Below are 21,509 nucleotides of genomic sequence, written 5' to 3'. Positions count from 1 at the left end.
GATTTTTATTTAAACGAACGGTGAAACTCTAATCACAATTATAAAAACAATTTGAAGAATGGCCCAAAAGAAAGAGAAAAGACATAACAAATTTTGGCCCATTAATAAAGTTTCTTTTTGTGTAAGTGCCCACTATATATATACACATATATTTACACACTACATTTCATGGAAGATGCAAACACTGCTGCTCTTCGTAGCCGTTATCTTCCTTCCTAAGTCCTAACACTCAAACCAACTTCTAAGTTCTAAGTATCTACTCTTACTCCTTTGTTTCATTCTCAATGCTTTTTCTTGTTATCTCCCCAATATCTATGTTTAATTGACCACACTTCCTCTGTTTTTGTTTTCAGCTTCTAGTATTCAGTAATCTTTCGGTTCTGTATTCTGCCGTCTCCACAAAAGCGTAGTTTGTAAGCATATACCTTTATTACACTAAGGTGATTCCTCTTTTATCTCACTTTTTGCATTAAAAAAAGGTTCTTTTGTTCACTTTTGCTTTTGCTTCTGTTTTTTTTAATGAACTTCATGTTGCTTTCATGACCCTTTTTTTCTAGCTATACTTAACAAGAATACAATAAGGAATTTGGAAACTTTTTCGTGTTCTATTAATTGTTTTGTGTTATTGTCTTTGTCTTTGTGTTCTGATTGTATAGAGATCTATAGTTCATTGAAGAAACTTTCTATAGAGCAAAAATGGCTGCTACTTCATTGTTATCCTCGTGCTGCATGCATATGGGAATGGTTCCTCCCAAAATGGCTGCAAATTATTTGAGCGCTCAGCCATTTGATCATCTGAAGTTAAGGTCATTTGGGGGTCCGGAATCATCGGAAAAATTAAAACTTTTGCACAAAGGTGATGAGTTCCTGTGCCGGGTTGCTCAGGTTGAAAGAGTGCCTTCCTTCTCTGTGGGGCAAAAGTTTCAGCTTGATGATGTGATTGAAGCTCAGCAATTTGATAGAGATACACTTGGTGCCATATTTGAAGTTGCAAGGAACATGGAGAATATTGAAAAGAGCCAAATTCTAAAGGGATATCTCATGGCTACCTTGTTCTATGAGCCATCAACAAGAACTAGGCTTTCATTTGAATCTGCAATGAAAAGGTTAGGTGGGGAAGTTCTCACAACTGAAAATGCAAGGGAGTTTTCCTCCGCGGCTAAGGGAGAGACGCTTGAAGGCGAGTCTGCCTTTAAATTAACAATGTAGAGTTGCTTTATGTGTTCATCATTCTATCTAAATTTTTATTTTTAATGTCACTCTACATCTTGAACAGATACCATAAGAACAGTTGAAGGTTACTCTGATATAATCGTGATGCGCCATTTTGAAAGCGGAGCTGCCAAAAGAGCAGCAGTAACTGCTGGCATTCCTGTGATCAATGCCGGGGATGGACCAGGAGAGCATCCCACACAGGTATATTATATAGATATGGACTCTTCAGCAACATGCTATGATGCATTGTTTGTTAGATAGGAAGATGATACATTGTTCCAAGATCCTAGTCTCTGGCTTCACCATATAAATTCATCTTCATTTATGGCATGTGTTTTACAATTTATGTTTGTTTAATCCATGAAAAAGTATTTCTATATAATAGATAAGCTTTTGCTGCTGAGAAATTATGTGAAAGCACAACAATGAGATTCAATGAACAAGTTTATTATTGGCCAGACTTTGTTTGGTGGAAATCAAATTTCTTGATGAACAAAATCACTTGAATATGTTACTTTTGCCACATAAACATTTAGATAACTATTTTGTTGACAATGGGATTTTAGCAGAAAAAGTTAGCCAAACTTTTTTTCTTTTACGATATTCTCTAACAATTTGAATGATAGAAGAATGATATATACCATTTTGCATTCGTTACAATTTTGATTTTCAAAACCTGGTCCTTGATTAGGCACTGCTGGATGTTTATACCATTGAAAGAGAGATTGGAAAACTTGATGGCATTAAAGTTGGACTCGTCGGAGACCTTGCTAATGGAAGGACGGTTCGGTCACTAGCATACTTACTTGCCAAGTATAAGGATGTGAAAATTTATTTTGTCTCTCCTGAGGTGGTTAAAATGAAGGTAACTGTTGCAAATGGTGGATATGGCATTCTTCTTTTAAATGCACTAGATTGAACTTGGTGCATCATGGTGCTACTCCCTCATGGTTGAAATGATGAGTTACAGCATTAGAAGCAATATCTTAAAGGCACTTAATTAAACTCAGTACATCATGCACTAAGATAATTCAATGGTTCAAATATAGTGCATAATGCACCCGGTTCAATTTGGTGTATCATAGTGTTGTCCATAGTTAAAATGATGAGTTATGGTGTTTCTTTTATAGGATGACATAAAATATTATTTGACATCAAAGGGTGTGGAGTGGGAGGAAAGTGGTGACTTGATGGAAGTGGCTTCAAAGTGTGATGTGGTTTACCAAACTCGCATTCAGAAAGAGAGATTTGGAGAGAGATTTGACCTTTATGAAGAAGCAAGAGGCAAGTACATTGTGAATCAAGATGTTCTGAATGTGATGCAAAAACATGCTGTGGTTATGCATCCTCTTCCTAGACTTGATGAGGTAAGCATATTTATATGCATTGTACTTTGTTTATGAACATAAGCTTAGAGTTGAATTGATATATGCCTGACATTGAAAGAGTTTTGCACTGCTTAGAGTTGTATACCAAACAATTTCTTTTTAGGTGACTACCGACGGAAAAATTTCATGTGAAAATGATAGTTACAAATCATTAGATAGTTTGACATGTTTAACTAAACTACTTAACATCTTAATTATCATCTTCACGAGAGTAGTCACCTTTCTCAATACTATATGAACTAAATTGATCCTGTAAATTCAATGCAGATTACTGTGGATGTTGATGATGATCCAAGAGCTGCTTACTTTAGGCAAGCAAAGAATGGTCTATATATTAGGATGGCCCTTTTAAAGGTTTTGCTTCTTGGTTGGTAAAATGTTGCATTTACTTTCCAAATGATGTTCCAACCTCAAGTTGTTTTGGGTGTAATTGGTACATTTTATGCTGTTGTCTCCCTTCATGGGAATATTTATAGTAGTAGTAATAAAAATATAAAATACTAGTTTTGGTAGACATTAGTAAAATAACTTGTGAAATGCAACCCATCTTTTTCCTAGCCAGAAAAGAAAAAGCACTTCCAATAGCAAGAGAAATTATGAAGGGCTCATTTCAACCAATACTCAAAAACCACCCAAATTTAAACAAACTCTACAAAAGAAGTAACATGCATACACTATAAGCCAAAGAAAAATTAAAAGGGCATCCTTAATAGAAAAGAGTACATAACTGCCTACAGAGAAGGCTATCTGGATCAAAAGTGTAATTTTGATGAAAGTATACATTGCCCATAAGGGTAAGCTAATATGTAGGGAAGCTTGGATCCACATTATGGGCCCAAGACTCTAATCCCCCAACAATATCTTTGGCAGAAGTGTAACCCATTTTCTGAAGATACTGAACAGCCCTTTGAGAATCATTTCCCCTTCTGCATATAACATACAATTGTGCACTTGAGCCAGAAGCTACACCTTTCTCTTCCTCTTTCTTCAGAGCTGTTGATATTTCAGGCAACCTAGTCTCTAGAGTTGACAGAGGAATGTTGAGAGATTTGGGGAGTGATACAATCTTGAAATGGTGACCTGGTCTAACGTCGAGTAGCACGTGCGGTTCCTTGTTAAGGACTATGTCGCTGTACTCCTTGCTGCTGATCCTTGATTCAGTGGCAAGTAGGTTTAGCCTCAAAGGACCCTGGGTATATACACAACTAAGTTGGAAAAGATATAATGTAAATATAAAGGATTTGGAAGCATAAGCTGAGCATCAACGAAGTCATACCACAGACAAGGGAGTTTGAGTGAAATTCTCATAGTCAAATTCTTGGAATTGCTGTTGCTTAAAGGTTGTGTTTTCTGCGCAAGCTTCGCATTGCATGGATCTTCCTCTAATTTTGACCTGTTAAATAACCATAATCAGTAACCATAAAAGCTCTTGTTGAAGTATCATGTCAACCAAAAAGTTACCCAAAAAAAAAATGATTTATTATTTATGGCCTATATAGGTTCCATCTTGCAGGAGATAGTAAATATGTGCACAATAAGCAGAGTGGTGGAGTTATTTAACATACTATTCGAATCCTTGCAGACAATGCATCAAAGAGAAGCATCCTTCCTGAGAGAGTTTCACCAACAGATGCTGCAATCTTGATTGCTTCAAGAGCTTGGAGACAACCAATTATACCAGGAACTGAAAAAATAAAAAAAAAATAATAAAATAAAAGATTGTCAGAAAATAATGGAACGACTAAACTAAAGTAGATTCAACTTTTTGCTATCATAAATGAAAGAGTACTAAAACTGATTTGGCTCATGAATACACGGGTAAATTTACCTACTCCTAGAACTCCACTATCAGCACATCTTTGGCACGCTGTTGTAGGTGGTGGAGTTGGAAAGAGACATCGATAGCAAGGACCACCATTATAATTGTAAACAGTGAGCTGCAGCACAAGTTTTCATTAACCAACTCTGAAATTTATCAAAAACTTTGGTGTGATACTCCTCGAAATACTAAAAAATGCTAATAAAGACATATACCTGCCCTTCCAATCCCAGTGCAGCACCAGATACAAGAGGCTGCATGTAACACACAAAAGCAATAAATACAAAAAAGTAAGTTGAAGAAACATAGGCTTTCCTTTAAACCATTTATATATGTATGCACCCAAAGCACATGAATATGTGAAACCTTAAAACATGTAGAACTCATCAAAATATTTAAATGTCGTATCATTTTATAATGAGTTCTAAAATTTTAAAGCCCAGTGAGATAAATCACAGATTTCAAAGGCAACAACTCATAATATCATATATACTTCTTGAAAAGGTTTAGAAATTCCCCATAATCTATAGCATAAATAATCCAACTCAAACTCTAAATATTGTTCGTGGATAAATATGAAAGTTCACATTTTGAAGTTTGAACACGACTTCTTTGCTGAATTGACACAGGTAATTGCACAAAGTAACAAACCAAACAACAATAACCATATGGACATGCAATGGACATTTGTTGGGGGAAATACAAAAATTTAAAGTATCAACACAAAAGCACAGATAACACCAAATTCAAATGAAGTCACTCAGTACAAACCATTAGGATTTACCTTTCCTAGTACCACACAGCAATCATTGATCATGTACCGGCTAGGAGCATTATCTGTAGCATCTACTATTATATCATATCTAACAAAATGCTGAGAGTCATGGAAACCACCAGGATTCACCGACATAAAAAATTAAAAGAAAATATTCAAATGAAATGAAAGGTAATCACAGAGGGATGAGAATCCCCAAGCAAGGAAAAAACTAATCCCATTACAGCAAGGATACTGGCTTAGTATTTCCAAAGCATTGGAGGTCCGCAAAGCTTCTTGATGCTCCACAATCTGAATAGTGGAATTGATACTGATATTCCATACAAAAAATAAATAAACAAATAAATCAGTTCTAAGAACAGCGATGCAACTATTACAAGCAATTCGAGTAAACTTGATATGGGGATTTCGTCTCAGTCTCTCCTTGAAAATCAATGCAATGAATTTTAGGTAAGAGAGTATCATACGAGCGACAAGCAGCAGCAGCAGATTTCACTTTCGGCTGGCCAATATATGCTTCTGTGTGAATAATCTGAAATACAGCATGAACAAGCCAAATTCACCAATAGCAGCAGGGTTATAAACAAATTCAGTAAATGAACTTGGAACACAAAAGAACACACTATACACATTAACAGTTTGTTCTGGCAAAAGTGCAAACATGTACCTGCCTATGCATATTATTCAGCTCAACCACATCATGATCTACAATACCCAACCGACCTGAGAATAATTTTTGAAACATAAGCTCTCAAAAGAGTATATACACAATCCTACATATTATTGGAAAAAGCTTGAACTTTGAAGTATAAAATGAACTAAAACAAAAACTATAAGGTAACACTTATTGAAGCATGATCACAAGAACTTACCAACACCACAAGCTGCAAGGTATAGCAATGCAGGGGAACCCAATCCTCCAGCTCCCACAACCAAAATTGATGCATTCAACAGATTTGCCTGACCTGCAATACAACTCAATTGTAATATGATGATGATGATGATGATGATGATGATGATGATGATGATGATGATGATAAAATCAAATATATATGTAAGTGAAAGTGAAAGTGAGAAAAATGAGAACTTTGAGGACCTTGAACACCAAAGGAAGGAAGCAGAAGGTGACGACTGTATCTGTAGATCATGTGAGGCTCCAAAGCGTTTGATGAGTGCGACGAAGAACCACCATTGGATACGACACCGTTTTTGAGATGAAGATGGTTCAGCTGAGATTGAAGCTCAGATATTTTGGCGTCGATTGTGTCCCTTTCTTGCTTGAGCTCATTGATCTGCCGCCGAATCCGAGAGGCCTCTGCTTCCTGCGTCTCCGACGACATTTCAAGACTCAGGTGACCTTCAATTCAGGGTTCTTTCTGCTTAATCGCTCAAAACCCTAAACCCAACTAATAATTAGGGTTTTCTTTTTTTTTTTAAATATTAAATTATGTCACTCACTTGGTTAAGTTATTATATACAAATACAATTATGGGTCAATAAATTCAATCTTATTTTTAATATATATTTTTTAAATAAATTTAAAATAATATGCGTCATTAATATTAATGTAAAAGTTCTTAAAAATGATTTACATAATGGAAAATATTAGAGATCTTAATTTGTACATTAATATGGATAAAATATTGATATATTATTATCACTTAATTCATTTTTTTTATATTTTATAGATATGTCATGTATTTTACAAATTAATATATATATATATATATATGTGATGTATCTGTGTGGAAATTTGATGCATTATAGAGAGGGGTGTTTATGGTTGGAGTAAAAATTGGATTTATCCTGATTCAAATTTGACTCTAAATATATATGAGTTTATTAAAGTTTTAACAATAATTTATAAAAAAATTTATTTATAATGTACTCATTTATAAAAAAAAAATTGTTATAAAAAAATTGATATTCATATTTGAATTTAAATTTATCCATAAATTCTAATTTAATGCTTCTTTGATCTATTTTTTAATTTGATTAAAAATAAAACAATAAGCTTATAATTAATATAACATAATACTAAAATTAATTTAAAAAAATACATATATATATATGTATATATTAGTTTTCTTAGAGTGCACATAGAATTGACTTAGATCCGAACTCGACTCGAAAATAAAAATCGAGTCTATTTTTTGAGATCTTAGAGTGCACATGGAACTGATTTTTTTTTTTTTCAAAGATAGAATATAATATTATTAATTAGAAGATTAAACAACAAATAAAATTGGTCCAACTTTGAACAGCACAATAATATAAAACCAAAATAGGGTATTCCCACTTAATTTACTTTAAAACAACTGAGACTAAAGTACTCCCACTTAGCTTATTCTACTAAGGTACTCCCACTTAACTTATTTTAAAACAACAGAGATTAAGAATTGGACCATGCGCACCCCTAATCCTATAATAGATAATAACCAATAAATGAATAAACTAACTACCTTTAAGAGATTACGATGTTAAAAAATTTATAATAAACAAAATTAATCTTGTATCTAATAAATAAATAAATTAATTAATATTTTTATTCATAAAATTTAAAATACTAATAAATATATATCTGAAGAAAATTAACATTTAACTTAATTTAATTTAACAAAATATATGAATTTAACTTGAGAGATATATTGGAATAAAGAACGCATCTCTCAATCATTTTTCCTTTTTTAATTATATTTTAGCATTTGATAGTCAAGCTTTATCTAGAGAAAGGAAAAGTCAAAAATCATTCTTTTCAAAATAGTGATTATATCTATCAAGTATTCAACTTGTTTTTTTCCTTATGCCGCCTTATATGATAAATTAATATTATAAAATGACTTAATTGAGATAAGTACATCACTTTCAATTCTGAAATATATGTTACACTTACTTTTACATTTTTTTATGAATATCTAAAACTTTTTAATAATTTGCATACACCATTAGTTCATCTCATGACACGTTCTAGAAATAGAAATTATTAATCAACTGTTTATCTACCCTTAATCACATGTCCTGTCACAGAATAATCCTCGGTTTGATTATAAATAGATTTATAATATAAAAAGAAATTAAATTATATTTAAACTAACCTAGAAATCAATAAAAAATTAATTGTCTTCTCTACTAATAAGATGTTTAAAAATCAATAAAAAAGTACTCATCATATTCAAAACTTGTTTAAAATCTTTTTTATATAAGTAAGGAATTGTTTGGAGTGAGAATAAATCATCAGATTTGATAAATCGGTGTTATTCCATTTGTTAATTTTAATAAACCCTTCATTTATTTCAACGGCTAAAGGTGTAAGCAAAGTAGATGTCAATTACATTCCTACAAAGAAAAGCAAAATATTTCTTTAACATCTTTATTAGTGTATGGTGTTGATACCTGTTTTGTTGTTTTTTCAATTTTAGTATTTAATTTGAATTTTTAATATGTATATTATCTTAGAATGTTAATGTGATCCTACACTAAACCCACAAAAGTTTTTTTCTATTTGTGGTTTAATCTCATTAAAAATATTATATATACACTAAAAAAATTAGTTATTATGTATTTTTTATATTTATATATTTTTTAGTTAAATAATTAATTATTAAAATAATTAAATATATTATAATAAATAATTAAATATATAGTAAATAAATAATCAAATTTATTTATAACAATAAAATAAAAATATTTATAAAATATTAAATATATATTTATATGTTTAATAATTAATTGATGATTGAATTTTAACATATACGTAGAATGATTGTGATTCCATTAGTGTAACGTAAACACCTTTAAAAATATAATTTTTCTTTGAGATAAGGGAAAACTAAAAAAGGTAATTATTTATTGTATTGATTTATGAATTTATCACCATAGAATATTTAAACATACATAATAAAAAAAAGGGTAGTATATATTATTAAAACAATTTTTGTAATGATTTTTTTTTTTAGTTTCTCTATAAAATCGGATAGAATATATATCTGATAGTTAAATAGATGATGAGTCAATTAGAAGTGGATTAGCATATAAAAGAAGAGGGAACAAATGGCAAAGCATGGATATGTGTATGGAGGTAATGTGCAATTTTGTCCTTTTGCTTTTTGGGTTTGCATGAAGTGGCATATTTATACAGCACCCAACACCACATCACTTTAGAGTCTCCACCTTATTCTTCATTACAATTATAAAATTACCAAATAGTCTCCATCAAACTCAAAGCATCATCATCATCCATGGCTGGTTCTCATTTCCTTACCATTCTCAATTCCACTTCAAGATCCTCCTTGGTTAAGCCTAATACTACTAGGCCAATCTTCAACAATTCCACTAAGGTATACCTTTTATTTTGTAAATTTCACCTTTAATTTAATTTTTGTACCTAGATATTTTGTTGTTGAATTACTTGCCTGCTTGGTAATTTACATGACCTACTATAGCTTTGAATAATTTTGTGTTATTTTTTCATTAATGGGTAAGAATGATCCTAGAAGAAAAATGAAATTGGAGTAACCAATGTAAGATATAAGGTGAAAATTTATGTGCAGTGAGGTTGATAGTTAAAGAGTCTTTAAATAATTTGATAAATTTGACTAAATTATTATTTAACAGCTCAACTATCAACTTCACACGAGGTTAACTGGGTTACTGAGTTTCCACCAAGATATAAACTTTTTCTTTGATTTTGATTTATCATATGAATGAATGAATTGGGTCATGCATGTTTCAGAATTATGGACAAACAAGCAGTGCTAACCGCGGCCGATTGACGGAAGAAAGGGCACCATCAACAGCTGAAGAATTCGAGAGAGTTGCTGAAGAGAAGAGCAAGAAAATCCATGAAGGTGGAGCTAGAAATGATGGTGATAATAATGGTGGTGCAAAACATGCCACAAATGGTGATGACTCTAAGGTTGATTCCTCTAAGAAAAGGTACAAAGAGTGCTAGATTCTGTGTCACAAAGGTTGCAGCACATGGGGTTCTTAGGAACATGCTTTGTCAATTCTCAGATATGTTTCTGTTGTATATGAAGCCAGAATAAGGTTGTCTTGTTTTTCATTGGCTTCATTGTTAACATTTGAAAGCTTCTTAAGTCTTTGTTATCAATAATATGATTATCTTGGTCTATGCATATGCAACTAATTTTAAACTCCACATTGATGTTGGTTGATACATATATTGATTCAATGTGTTAAAAACAATCCAAATAGTATATTAAAAAAACAGGGGAATATGTAAGAAGTGGAGTATTGAGATTTCAGACTCTTCTTTTCATAAACTTCTTGTGCTCATGTTGTATTGTTGGTAGACATTAAATAAGGTAGAAATTCGGGTACAGTCGACTTCGACTTCACGTGAAGTTGGTATTTGAGAGCCGTTAGATGATTTGACTGATTTGACTAAATTTTTATCTAACGGCACTCAGATATCAATTTCACGTGAAGTTAACTGCACCAGAGTTTTCACCCAAAAACAACAATCACACATGAGAAAGAATAAATTTGCAACAAGAAATATTTTGGACATAGAAAATCTATATGAAATAGGTATCAAATCCTATCCAATACAGAATAAAATAAAAATATGATTTTAGAACAAAAGTAATCAATTTTCAAATTTATTCTTTCAAATATTATCTAAATACATAAATCTAATTGAATGCAAAGGGAGGAGAATTTGTGGCCATTTAAGCAATTCTTCCTCATCCACAAAGCTTTTTCCTATGAAGGAAATTTGGGTGTGAAAGGGTCCCTCCATCCAATGAAAGATTTGTTCTTATCCAACTCCTTTGTAGTTGGGAGGTAGCATCTATTTTGAAATTGATTGATATGACCCTTAGAACTTGTGTTTAGGGTTTACTAAGTACTACTTCAATTTATTAATTAAGACATTATATTCATATACATACATATATTCTCTTTATTAGAAAACAATAATAATAATTAATAAGATAATGTTTTGAGCAATTCCTATTGATTCTACCTTTTGAGGATGTTTTGCAACACAAACAATAAAGAAGTGGACCAAGAAGCCAGCCAGACATTTGAGCACTCAAATTCAAAGGGGGGAATAAAGCTATAATATTTGAATATTTCATTACTAGAAAAGGAAATAATTGGTTATATATAAGAAAGTTTGGTAGGAGGATATAGATTGCAAAAATGGTAGGTGAAAATAATGAAAATAATATAATGTGAATTTAATGGAGGATTTTGTACTTCACTACTATTTTGTGTGGTGTGTGTGCTTTGATAGATGATGGAGCAACTAACAAATTTCTTAGTTATCAACATAGAAGTATAGAACTAAGAAAATTGATTTTTGATCATTGAACCGGTCAAAAACCGATGAACCAATTGAACCGGCATTAATTTTTACAAAAAAAAAGAAAAACTAATTAAAATAAAATAAAATCACATTTTATATATGAATATATTATTTTATTATATCTTATTTAAATTTTACTATTGATCTAATTTTCCAAAACCTTGGATATAAGTTTAATATAGCTGATGGGAGGAATAAAGCTTCCATGGAAGTTAGTGAGTAATACTATGCAATATTTAGCAATGCAACAACACTCCTTGCTTCCATAGTTGTTCATTTCCAAAAGCTTAAAAAGCCTCCCCAGTATTTTGATGCTACATGTGTCATAAAATGCACAAATCATCAAGTGCCACATGCCAATTGATGAATCTTTTTTTCCATTACAGTAGGTCTTATTCGTTGTAGATCGAAATTCTATTTAATGATTTGTCGTTGATTAATTAGTTGCTTTATACAAAAGGTAAAATTTGAATATGTGACACTTGCTTAAACAAACAAGTAAGTTAACCACTCAACTAACTAAACTAAATATTTTTTTGTTTCCTATGGTATCTCTAATTCGGCAGACTAAAGACTAATCCGTCACAGATTTGAACTTTATTTAAGGGTTTGTCACTGGTCAATGAGTTGCTCTGTGTATAAAACAAGATTCGAATATCTAATACCTAAGTGAACTAGTAAACTAACCACTAGAGCAGTCTATTTTTTTTTTTACCTAAACCGTATCTCCCAACCCGACAGGTTAAGGACTAATCCGTTACAGATCTGAGCTCTATTTAAGGGTCTGCCGCTGGCTAATGAGTTGCTGCATACACAAGACGGTGTTCGAATTTCCGACACTTGTTTAAGCGGACGAGTGAGCAGTCTGTATTAGTTACCAAACTAACCTTTTTTTTTGGGAACAGGGTCTCAGGCCCGAAAAAACAGTTTAATGTGTTGTCTTTTATCTTGAGACACTTTGAAAGATCATTTACGTAAATTGATCCATCTTAACTACTGTTGAGTACGAGCCCAAAACAGTTGGATTTAGTTTTCTCTTTTTCATCAGAAACTTAGGAAGGATCTTTTTCATTTATTTTGGGTAGATAAAAGAATTGATCATTGGGCTTGGGCTCACCAAAATTTTTACCAAAACTTGTATGAAGGTTTCTCTCAAAAAAAAAAAAGACAGGTTTATTCTGATTGGTTTATTGACTTTATTCACCCTTTTTATGATTTTCAATCACAAAACTTACATTGGTTTATTATTATTTTACACCTTTTCCCCTCTCCCCTCTAGTTTTGACTGTTATTTTAATGCTAGTTTGGTGCATTGAGTAATTATTTTACCAATTTCACTATTGTCTCTAACCTAGTCCCTTGTTTCTAGCTGAATTTACCTTTTGAGTTCTGTCACACACACTGCCTTATACTATATAGTACATTAGTACTTGAGTTCTGTGGTTTTGATAACATGTTTTTTAGAATTTCTTGAGTGTCATGACTTTCTTGCGGGATCATTTATTTTGCTTCATTCAATACAATATTTAAGAGTCACTCCCTTGTACCATGAGAAAGCACATACCCCATTTGTTGAACTATGTTTAGGGATAGAAAAAGGCCAGACCGTCTGTCAGGGTTTGCAGCCTGATCTGTGTTTGACCTAATCTGATCTGACTTGTTATAAAAAAGGTACGGACTTAAGCTCTTTTAAAAGTCTTAATATGTTAATAGATTAGGTCCATACTCACTAATTAGTTTTATTGGTCTGTCAGGTCTATCTGAACCTATTAAAACATAATTAAATATATAAATAATTTTTTATTATTAACAAAATTATAAACTATTTTAAATTTATAATATTATTTATTATAAATATTTTTGTATATAAAATTCTTATAAATATTAAATATGATATATTATATATAAATATTTTTATTAAAAAATAATTTTTTTAAATAATATTTTTATTTTTATAAGAAAAAAATATCAAGCCTTTTAGCAGGTTTCAGGCTAGGCTAGACTAAATAATAGGTCATGCCTAATACTTTATAAAGAGTCTATAGCCGACTGTAGGCCAATTAACTACATGACAGACCAAACCTGTTAAGAGCAAAATCTGGCATGACTTAGCCTGTTTCTACCCTTAACAATGTTATATCTTTTTTTTTTTGTTATTTTTTCTTTTTATTGGTTATTAAATAGTAGCTAGAGAAAAAATGCATCAACATTTCTCAAAACTCAAACCATAAATTCCCTATTGATTTTTGTTTTGTTTTGTTTTGGTACACTAATAATAAGCAAATTAGACTTGTTGTAGTATCCTAATGCATTATTGTCTATTTCGTTACTAGTTATTTATCATTTCAACTTTACTTCTAGCAACATGAATATCTATAATTCTGTTGCATATCTAAATTTTATTTAAAAGTCTATTACTGGTCAATAGATTGTTCCATGCACAAATCGAAATTCGAACTCCTGACATTTGTTTAAGCGAACGAATGAACTAACTACTCAATCAACCTAAATTGGTTACACACTTAACCTATTTAGCACTGCCACGCGCCATCAACGCGAGTTCCTTCAAAGTAGTATAAGAAAAAAAGGTAACATGGCATTGGTCTGACGTGCAGAGTTAATTCAACTCTGAACATTGTTTGTGAATTGTGATTGTGACCAATGCTTGAATTTTTAGGACACAAAACGAGCAAAGCATGCTTCCACTAAATTTTGCTTGATTTTCGTTCTGCTTCCTTATTCCATTCAATTCAAGGCCATTCCCCATTAACCCCCGCTAATTTAGTTACACACTAAAAAGAAAAATAAAAATAGATTGCTTTTTAGGCCCTTTGAGGTTTGAACCCTTTTTTGTTTTTTCATTATGTTGCAACCGCAATTAAAGGGACCAAGAAATGGATCATATAATCACCAGCATTGTGGAGACAAACCCATGAATCCCGTGAAACATTATATGATCTTCCATCTTCAATTCTTACTTTCTCCAAGTGTTGCAAATCAGACTCACCTTTTTGTCTTGGTAGGTGTCACTTTTCCTATTGATTTGATTAGAACTTCCATTTTAATTATTGCATTCACATTGGTTGCAACATTTTTATTAATTTATTAGTAATTGATAATATTTGTCCACGCCAAAAGTGAATGTCTAAATAAATACTCTAAAATTTCTGCGCTTTTTAATTTTATTATAGAGAAGGTAATGGTGTAGGACAGCGATATGGAGCAGCAGCGTACTTTATAAGCCTATGATGTTAAAGAGTTATTAATTGGACAGTGCGAGTGCTCTCAAACAAATCAGATGGTCCAGTTTAAAAAAAATAATAATAATCAATTCGGACCATCCGATTTGAATTTTGTTTTATTAAAAAAAATTTTTATACAATACGGACAGTTCGATTTGCTTTTTCCAAATTTCAAAATTTCCCCTCTGCAAATCGGACTATCCGATTTGTCCATGATATTTTCTTTTAAACATAACTCGTATGGTCCGACTTGTCTATAGCACAAGTCAGGAAAGGCTACCCCACAAATTGGTCTAGCACCACTATGCCCCATAAAACAGCACATCACATACATGCCTCCAATAACAAAAAAAATGAGCCAATTTTTTGAGTTCAAACAAATATTATTGACATATTAATAGCATGAATCAAAATTTTCTAAACTAAAAAAAAATATTAATAAATTAGTGATGTTTATATATAATAAAAATTACAAATTTAATAATAATTAATTCTTATTTTATTACTTTACAAATCTCTTAACTTTTTAAAAAAAAATTAGTTTATGATATTGGTGGTTTAGAACATTGTATAAACTTTTAAAATATGAACAAAGAAAGGAAAACTAAAAAATGAATTTAATTTTGATATACTGTTAGTGTAAAATTATTTTACACGTGCATTTAATTACATAACGATCACATTAATAAAATTAACTACCTTTTATATTGATTACCTGAATAATCATCCAAAAGAACAATTATAATTGTAGAATATTTTAAACTGATAGTACATCAAGATTAAACTCATAAAAAATTTAAGTATAAAATACTCTCATTCTTGAGCAACATTTTTTAATTGCCAAACTAAGTATAATGTAAAAATTTACACTTTCACCCGTATTTGTAGACTCATTTGGTAGAATAAGTCGATCTAGTATACGATACAAAATGAGTATATAACGATAACTAATTTTAACTAGATGCTACCAGAAAGGTATCATTGTAATTGTGATGAAAATGAGTTTGTGATCCATGCAACCTTGCAAAAACCCCTACTAGTGGTGCAGTGTTATAGGTACATGCCTCAGTTTGCATGTAATTGGATCTCTCATCTTTGAAATTGTCTTTGATATCTGGGCCCCCAACAAGGGCCCCAACAAGAATGTTAGGGTTAGGATCATGCCTTCCATACCAATTATCATACCCTTGAGTGCACCCTATAAAACCCTTGTTCCCTCTATATGATTCAATGGATGCACCCCTATGGTGCACCCTCACTGGAAAACTTGTACCGTACCCTACCAAGTAGCTCATACCCGTTGGATTCGAACCCAAGATGTAATCAACTTGTGATTTTGCAAATGTTAAGAGATTGTTGGGACCCACTACTCCTTTTGGACACGTCAGCTTTTGATCTACGGCTAGAAGATGATCAGAGTAAACTGTTAGAAGAAATGTGGCCGTCGATACGTATTGCATGTTGTTCCATTGGCGGATGTATAGTAGACCGCCCGGGGTGCGGTCTACGTTAGTGTTGTTGTCTTGGTTGAGGCCAAGACATGCACAAAGGTAGTGCTCTACCTTTGATCGATACTCTTCGAGTATCAATTCATGTTTCTTATGCTTTTCTTCCATTAAGAGCTGCCAAATTTGTTAAAAAAAAATGTTAGTATGATAAAGGAAAAAAAATAAATACTAAGAGTACGTTTAGTTTATTTTAAAATTTTATTAAAAAATACAATTATTTAAGGATGGAAATTCGGGTGCAGTCGACTTCACGTGAAGTTGGTAGTTGAGAGTTGTTAGATGAAAAATTAGTCAAATCAGTCAAATCATCTAACAGCTTTCAACTATCAACTTCACGTGAAGTCGACTTCACCTGAGTTTCTATCTTATTTAAGATAGCAAGTGGCTTGTTTTATTAAGGTTTAATTATTCTGTTGGTCCCTATAGTTTCGTGAAATTTTCAATTAGGTTCCTATACTTTTTTTCTTTTCAATTGAGGCCCTACACTAATTTTTTTTTCAATTAAGTCTTTCTTAGTAGTAATTGGCTTAATTTTATAGGGACCCAACTAAAAAAAAAGAATTGGTATAGAAACCTAAATAAAAGGAAAAAAAGTGTAGGGACCCAATTAAAAAAAATTGGTGCAAAGACTCAATTAAAAGGAAAAAAAGTATAGGGACCTAATTGAAAATTTCGCAAAACTATAGAAACCAATACAGTAATTAAACCTTTATTAAACTCAAAATTTTAAGAGATGTTTGTTAGTTAGCAGTTACCATGGAAGCAATGGCTTGAAGACCAGCATACTTTACATCCCAGCTGAATTCAGTGATGAACCAAGTGGTCCCACCAAAGTGTTTGGCATTGTCCAAGAAATACATGAAATATTGTTCCTTTTGTGTGGCGCTATATAGCCAAATTGCTGCCCAAAGCAACTCATCCATGTACCCACTAACTGAAGCATAATACCCTTTTGCCACTCCAACACTCTCATCATATTTCCCCTTGTACTTCTCACCAAACTCAAACAACTGCAAAACACAATCCATTCAATATAAGTACAAAAATATTTCTTTCACTAACTTTTTGTACTTACTCTTTGATTTTCATTTTGGATAAGTTTACATTTTATTTTATGAATTTCATTTTAATTATTTGCACACAATCAATCCTATATTTCTAATAGAATAAAGTGACAAATAAATTTATGAGAATTTACACGTTGGACAGATTAGTCTTAAAAAAAAATTAAATAATAAAATTATTTAAAATAGTAAATGTAGACACTTTATCTTTAAATTAGTCCATATAATTAGAGTGAAAGCTCTTAATTTAAAGGTTTAATTATTCTGTTGGTCCTTATAATTTCGCAAAATTTTTAATTAGGTCCCTATACTTTTTTTATTTTTATTTGAGTCCTTGCACAATTTTTTTTAATTGGGTCTCTACACTTTTTTTTCTTTTATTTAGGTCCCTATACCAAATCTTTTTTTTAGTTGGGTCCCTATAAAATTAAGCCAATTACTACTAAGAGTGACTTAATTGAAAAAAAAATTAGTACAGGGACTCAATTAAAAAAAAAAAAAGTATAGGGACCTAATTGAAAATTTCATGAAACTATAGAGACAAACAGAGTAATTAAACCTAATTTAAACTACTACTCTGTACAGTTCTCATGAAGTTTATTTGTCACTCTACTCTTTCTAATAAAACAAAGTCATCTAAATGTATAAATTTAGTTGGATGATGGTGTAAAATTATAATATTATATACGTAGTGTATTAAAATTAAACTTAAACTGTTATTTTATTTGGACTTTGTTAAGTAGACAATAATTTTTGTGAACAATGTGAACAATGACTCTAAAATTAGCCTAATAAAGTAAAAATACACTACACCCTCAAATTACTCACATAAATCTTAATATTAGGATAATCATCCGTATACCTAGTGAATTGAACATAAAATATATCCATTATTTATATTGTTTAGTATTTTCATTATCCACCTATACTTTTCCTATTTTATATACATTGATGTATCTTAATGAATATATTTATCATTATTCATCATAATAATGTGTGTGTGACATGTTAAAACCAACTAACCATGATTAGATTTTTAAAATAACTTTTCTATTAGCTAATCCTACTATGGGATTTGAATAGTAGTACTATGTAATAATTGTAACTTGGTATAGCTAACTAACATACCTGTTTTGCATGATGCAAAAGTAGTTGAGAATAGTGTGGGTTTGTTCTCCTAAACACAATGGAAGCCGCCGCCAATGCCGCCGCCGTTTCGCCAGCAACATCCGAGCCGGGGTTGTTTGCATCAACCTTATAAGCTCGCCGTGATGTTGTCATGTCCTCCGGCCGCTGCCAACAATAGTGATCGGTGTCTCCATCACCCACCTGAAAAATTGAAACTTTATATAATTCACAGCAGCAATTAAATATAGCTTCACACCTTAGCTACATGAAACTCAAAATTAACGGCGGTTATTATCATATTAATATTAATGAAGGAAAAAAAAATAGAAAAAGGAAAGCAATTTAATGACACGCGCCAGTCAAGGCGAGTAGGAATACACTGCAGACAAGCTCATGATGAAGCCGTTGATTCTTCCGATATTTGAATCTATTTCCCACTGTGAACTTGGAAGAATTATCCCACTCTCAACGGCGGCGCGTGTGATGACCAATTTTTATTACAATAGATAAAATTAGAGTGCGCTATTATTTTCTGTTTTTATTTGCAGTAATTTTTTATTTTTTGAATTTTATAAAAAAAATAAAAACGATAAAAATGATAAGGAGACCGATTTAACAAAGACACTAAAAATGTATATTTTTAAAGATGTTTATGTGTGTCATATTATTATTAGACATCTTTATTAAACTGATTAATAATTTATTTTTTAATAAATCAGACCAAAATCGGACTATAATAAACTTAATTGTCTGTATTATAATTATTAGACCCAGTTTAATTCGATCGAATTACACAATCTAAATTAAATATCTTTAAATTTTTTAATAAAAAAACAAATTTTTAAAGCCCTAAAAATTTAAAAATATAATTAAATCCTTAAAAAAATTGAGTTTATTGTTATTATTATAAAAAAATCGATTTTATTCTAATTTATTAAGAAATTTAAAAATAATCGATTTATATAAGGCGTCTTTTACAAAAAGACGTTTTACGCGTCTTTATGAAACATTCCCAAACGATAAAATCTTTTTTTTTTTTTTTGGTTACTGTTATTCACCAAATTAAAAAATTAGAAAACGCTGAAAATGAAAATTGGAAGATATAAACTAAAAGCACCCTTAATTTCAATGGAATCATGTGAATTGAGATTGATGAAGATTCATATTACCTCAACCCAGAGGACATTTGGGTGAGTATGAGCCTTGATGAAATAATCAGTCCCCCACTTGATGGCTTCAAGCGCGTGAACATACTCGCCGGCACCGGCGAGCTGTTCGCCGTATTCCATGGCACCCCATGAGAGCATTGTCACGGTGAAAGCCATGGGTAACCCAAATTTAACATTGTCCCCAGCATCATAGTATCCTCCAACTAAGTCCACCTACAAAATCAAAAACATAAGAACATGTCGGAGAATGAGAATTGAATGTGATGTTTAATATGCATACCCCTTGTTCAAGACCATCGGTGAGACCAGAATGGTGGCGCCAAGTGACCCTTTGATTGTAAGGTAAGCGACCTGAACGCTGTGACTCGAAGTAGAGAAGGCTCTTTGACAAGGCTTCGCCATAGTTGAATGCCTCACAAGGGAAGAAGAATGTTGTCTTCATTAATATTATTAGGAACGAAGCAATGCATTCTTTTCTTAGACAGCATGTTTTTTTCTTCATGTTTTTTTCTTCTTCTTTTCTCTGTCTCTAACTCTCTATGTATCTCCCTGTTTTGTGTTACTACTCTTTTATATGGGATATATACGGTGTGTTTGGTATGGGCGATTGTAAACGGTAAAGTCTTAAGTAAATTTTATGTATTTATTGGGGAGAGAATTTGAAGAAGGTTGAGGGGTCATGGGGATGTTGTGATTTGTGGGAGAAGAAATTTTTTCTTAACATTATTGCCATTGCATATATAAAAAAAAATTATTTTGATGCACTGTGATATAATTTATAAAATAATTTTATACTTGCATCCAATTATATAGTGTCGCATTAGCAAAAATAATCACTCTTTATTTTGACTACATGGTTAAAAATGGATATGATTAGACAATTTGATAAAATATTTTATAAAGTTAATACATTAAAGCTAAACTAAAAAACATAGTGTATTAATCTAACCCTTTATACATTTCGAGAGAGTTGAGAGATTATTTTGCAATATCTGAATATTTAGGGGACCGAATATAATTTTTTCTAAAATATAATATGAGAAAATTTGTATATTATTGAGTGCTCGCTTGTAGACTCTGAACCTTCACGAGTCAAGTTTTTTTAACAGGATACCATGTTGAGTTTTTAATATTCGTCCATAATGGTCTTCAAAAAGTACTGTATTAATGCTATCAGAGAACCAACATGCTTGTAAGCTACATGTTTTAGATAAGAAAGCCCTTATATAGTTCAAAGCGGGAAAAAAAACTAGCCCAATGTGCAAATAATCTATACTAATTATCAATATCCTCTGTTTAAAATGAAAGAATTACTCATCTTTCTAAGTAATTTTTATTTTTCATACACAATCCAAAGCAAAGCATACCATTTCAAAACTACATAAATTAATCCATTTTCATAAGAGCCCCCATCCACGTTGTTTTCTTCTCTCAGCCTTACGCTCACACTCACAATCAAAGATACAGATTCCTCCCCAGTTAAAGAAACCTCCTCTTTCAACTTTTGATCGAACACACGGAGTGTGAAATGGAAGGTAGTTGTGATCCATGCCATGTCATGGGGATCAGAGAAAGTGATGCTGCTAAGGTCATGGCAGCAGAACTTGGCTTTCCTCCGTCTTTATTCCCCAACACCAGTCGCCTGCGGCGCAAGGCATTTCTAGGTCCAAGCTGTATATCGGCAGGTGGCGGCACAGGGCATTTCTAGGTCTAAGCTGAATACCGGCGGGTGGCGCACAGGGCATTTCTAGGTCTACGCTGAATATTGTCATGTAAGAAGTTGTCATCCCCTAATTTTTTTTATTTTAATCACACTATCATTGACATGGCCATTAAGTCATTCACATATCCATCTGGGTTCCCTTTGAGA

The 21,509-nt window shown here is 31.7% G+C and overlaps 4 protein-coding genes across 4 annotated transcripts; 2 read left to right on the top strand and 2 right to left on the bottom strand.

The window, feature by feature from the left end:
• Nucleotides 1-73: 73 nt before the first annotated feature.
• Nucleotides 74-3,128, top strand: LOC112764541 (aspartate carbamoyltransferase 1, chloroplastic). Its single transcript, XM_025810200.3, has 7 exons — nucleotides 74-252; nucleotides 354-440; nucleotides 657-1,180; nucleotides 1,277-1,416; nucleotides 1,907-2,080; nucleotides 2,346-2,582; nucleotides 2,871-3,128. The coding sequence occupies exons 3-7, from the start codon at nucleotides 697-699 to the stop codon at nucleotides 2,976-2,978; spliced, it is 1,143 nt and encodes a 380-aa protein (XP_025665985.1). The 5' UTR covers nucleotides 74-252; nucleotides 354-440; nucleotides 657-696; the 3' UTR covers nucleotides 2,979-3,128.
• A 163-nt stretch (nucleotides 3,129-3,291) lies between these two features.
• Nucleotides 3,292-7,283, bottom strand: LOC112764540 (adenylyltransferase and sulfurtransferase MOCS3). Its single transcript, XM_025810199.3, has 11 exons — nucleotides 6,294-7,283; nucleotides 6,070-6,162; nucleotides 5,865-5,920; nucleotides 5,665-5,729; nucleotides 5,433-5,507; nucleotides 5,207-5,285; nucleotides 4,638-4,676; nucleotides 4,432-4,540; nucleotides 4,169-4,287; nucleotides 3,880-3,996; nucleotides 3,292-3,792 (listed from the first exon to the last, which is right to left on the bottom strand). Exons 1-11 carry the CDS (start codon nucleotides 6,535-6,537, stop codon nucleotides 3,403-3,405), a joined length of 1,386 nt encoding a protein of 461 aa, XP_025665984.1. The 5' UTR covers nucleotides 6,538-7,283; the 3' UTR covers nucleotides 3,292-3,402.
• Nucleotides 7,284-8,973: 1,690 nt separating this feature from the next.
• On the top strand, nucleotides 8,974-10,328 carry LOC112764345 (uncharacterized). The gene is made up of 2 exons (XM_025809902.2): nucleotides 8,974-9,534; nucleotides 9,930-10,328. The coding sequence occupies exons 1-2, from the start codon at nucleotides 9,436-9,438 to the stop codon at nucleotides 10,146-10,148; spliced, it is 318 nt and encodes a 105-aa protein (XP_025665687.1). The 5' UTR covers nucleotides 8,974-9,435; the 3' UTR covers nucleotides 10,149-10,328.
• Nucleotides 10,329-15,523: 5,195 nt separating this feature from the next.
• LOC112764344 (endoglucanase 11) lies at nucleotides 15,524-20,257 on the bottom strand. The gene is made up of 5 exons (XM_025809901.3): nucleotides 19,920-20,257; nucleotides 19,640-19,852; nucleotides 18,471-18,671; nucleotides 17,034-17,288; nucleotides 15,524-16,392 (listed from the first exon to the last, which is right to left on the bottom strand). The coding sequence occupies exons 1-5, from the start codon at nucleotides 20,139-20,141 to the stop codon at nucleotides 15,724-15,726; spliced, it is 1,560 nt and encodes a 519-aa protein (XP_025665686.1). The 5' UTR covers nucleotides 20,142-20,257; the 3' UTR covers nucleotides 15,524-15,723.
• Between the last annotated feature and the right edge of the window lie 1,252 nt (nucleotides 20,258-21,509).

This window comes from Arachis hypogaea, chromosome 17 (genome assembly GCF_003086295.3).
Source record: "Arachis hypogaea cultivar Tifrunner chromosome 17, arahy.Tifrunner.gnm2.J5K5, whole genome shotgun sequence".
In the NCBI taxonomy this organism is placed as follows: Eukaryota; Viridiplantae; Streptophyta; class Magnoliopsida; order Fabales; family Fabaceae; genus Arachis; species Arachis hypogaea.
Note: the sequence above shows the minus strand (reverse complement) of the source record. Positions and strands in the feature narration are given on the sequence as shown.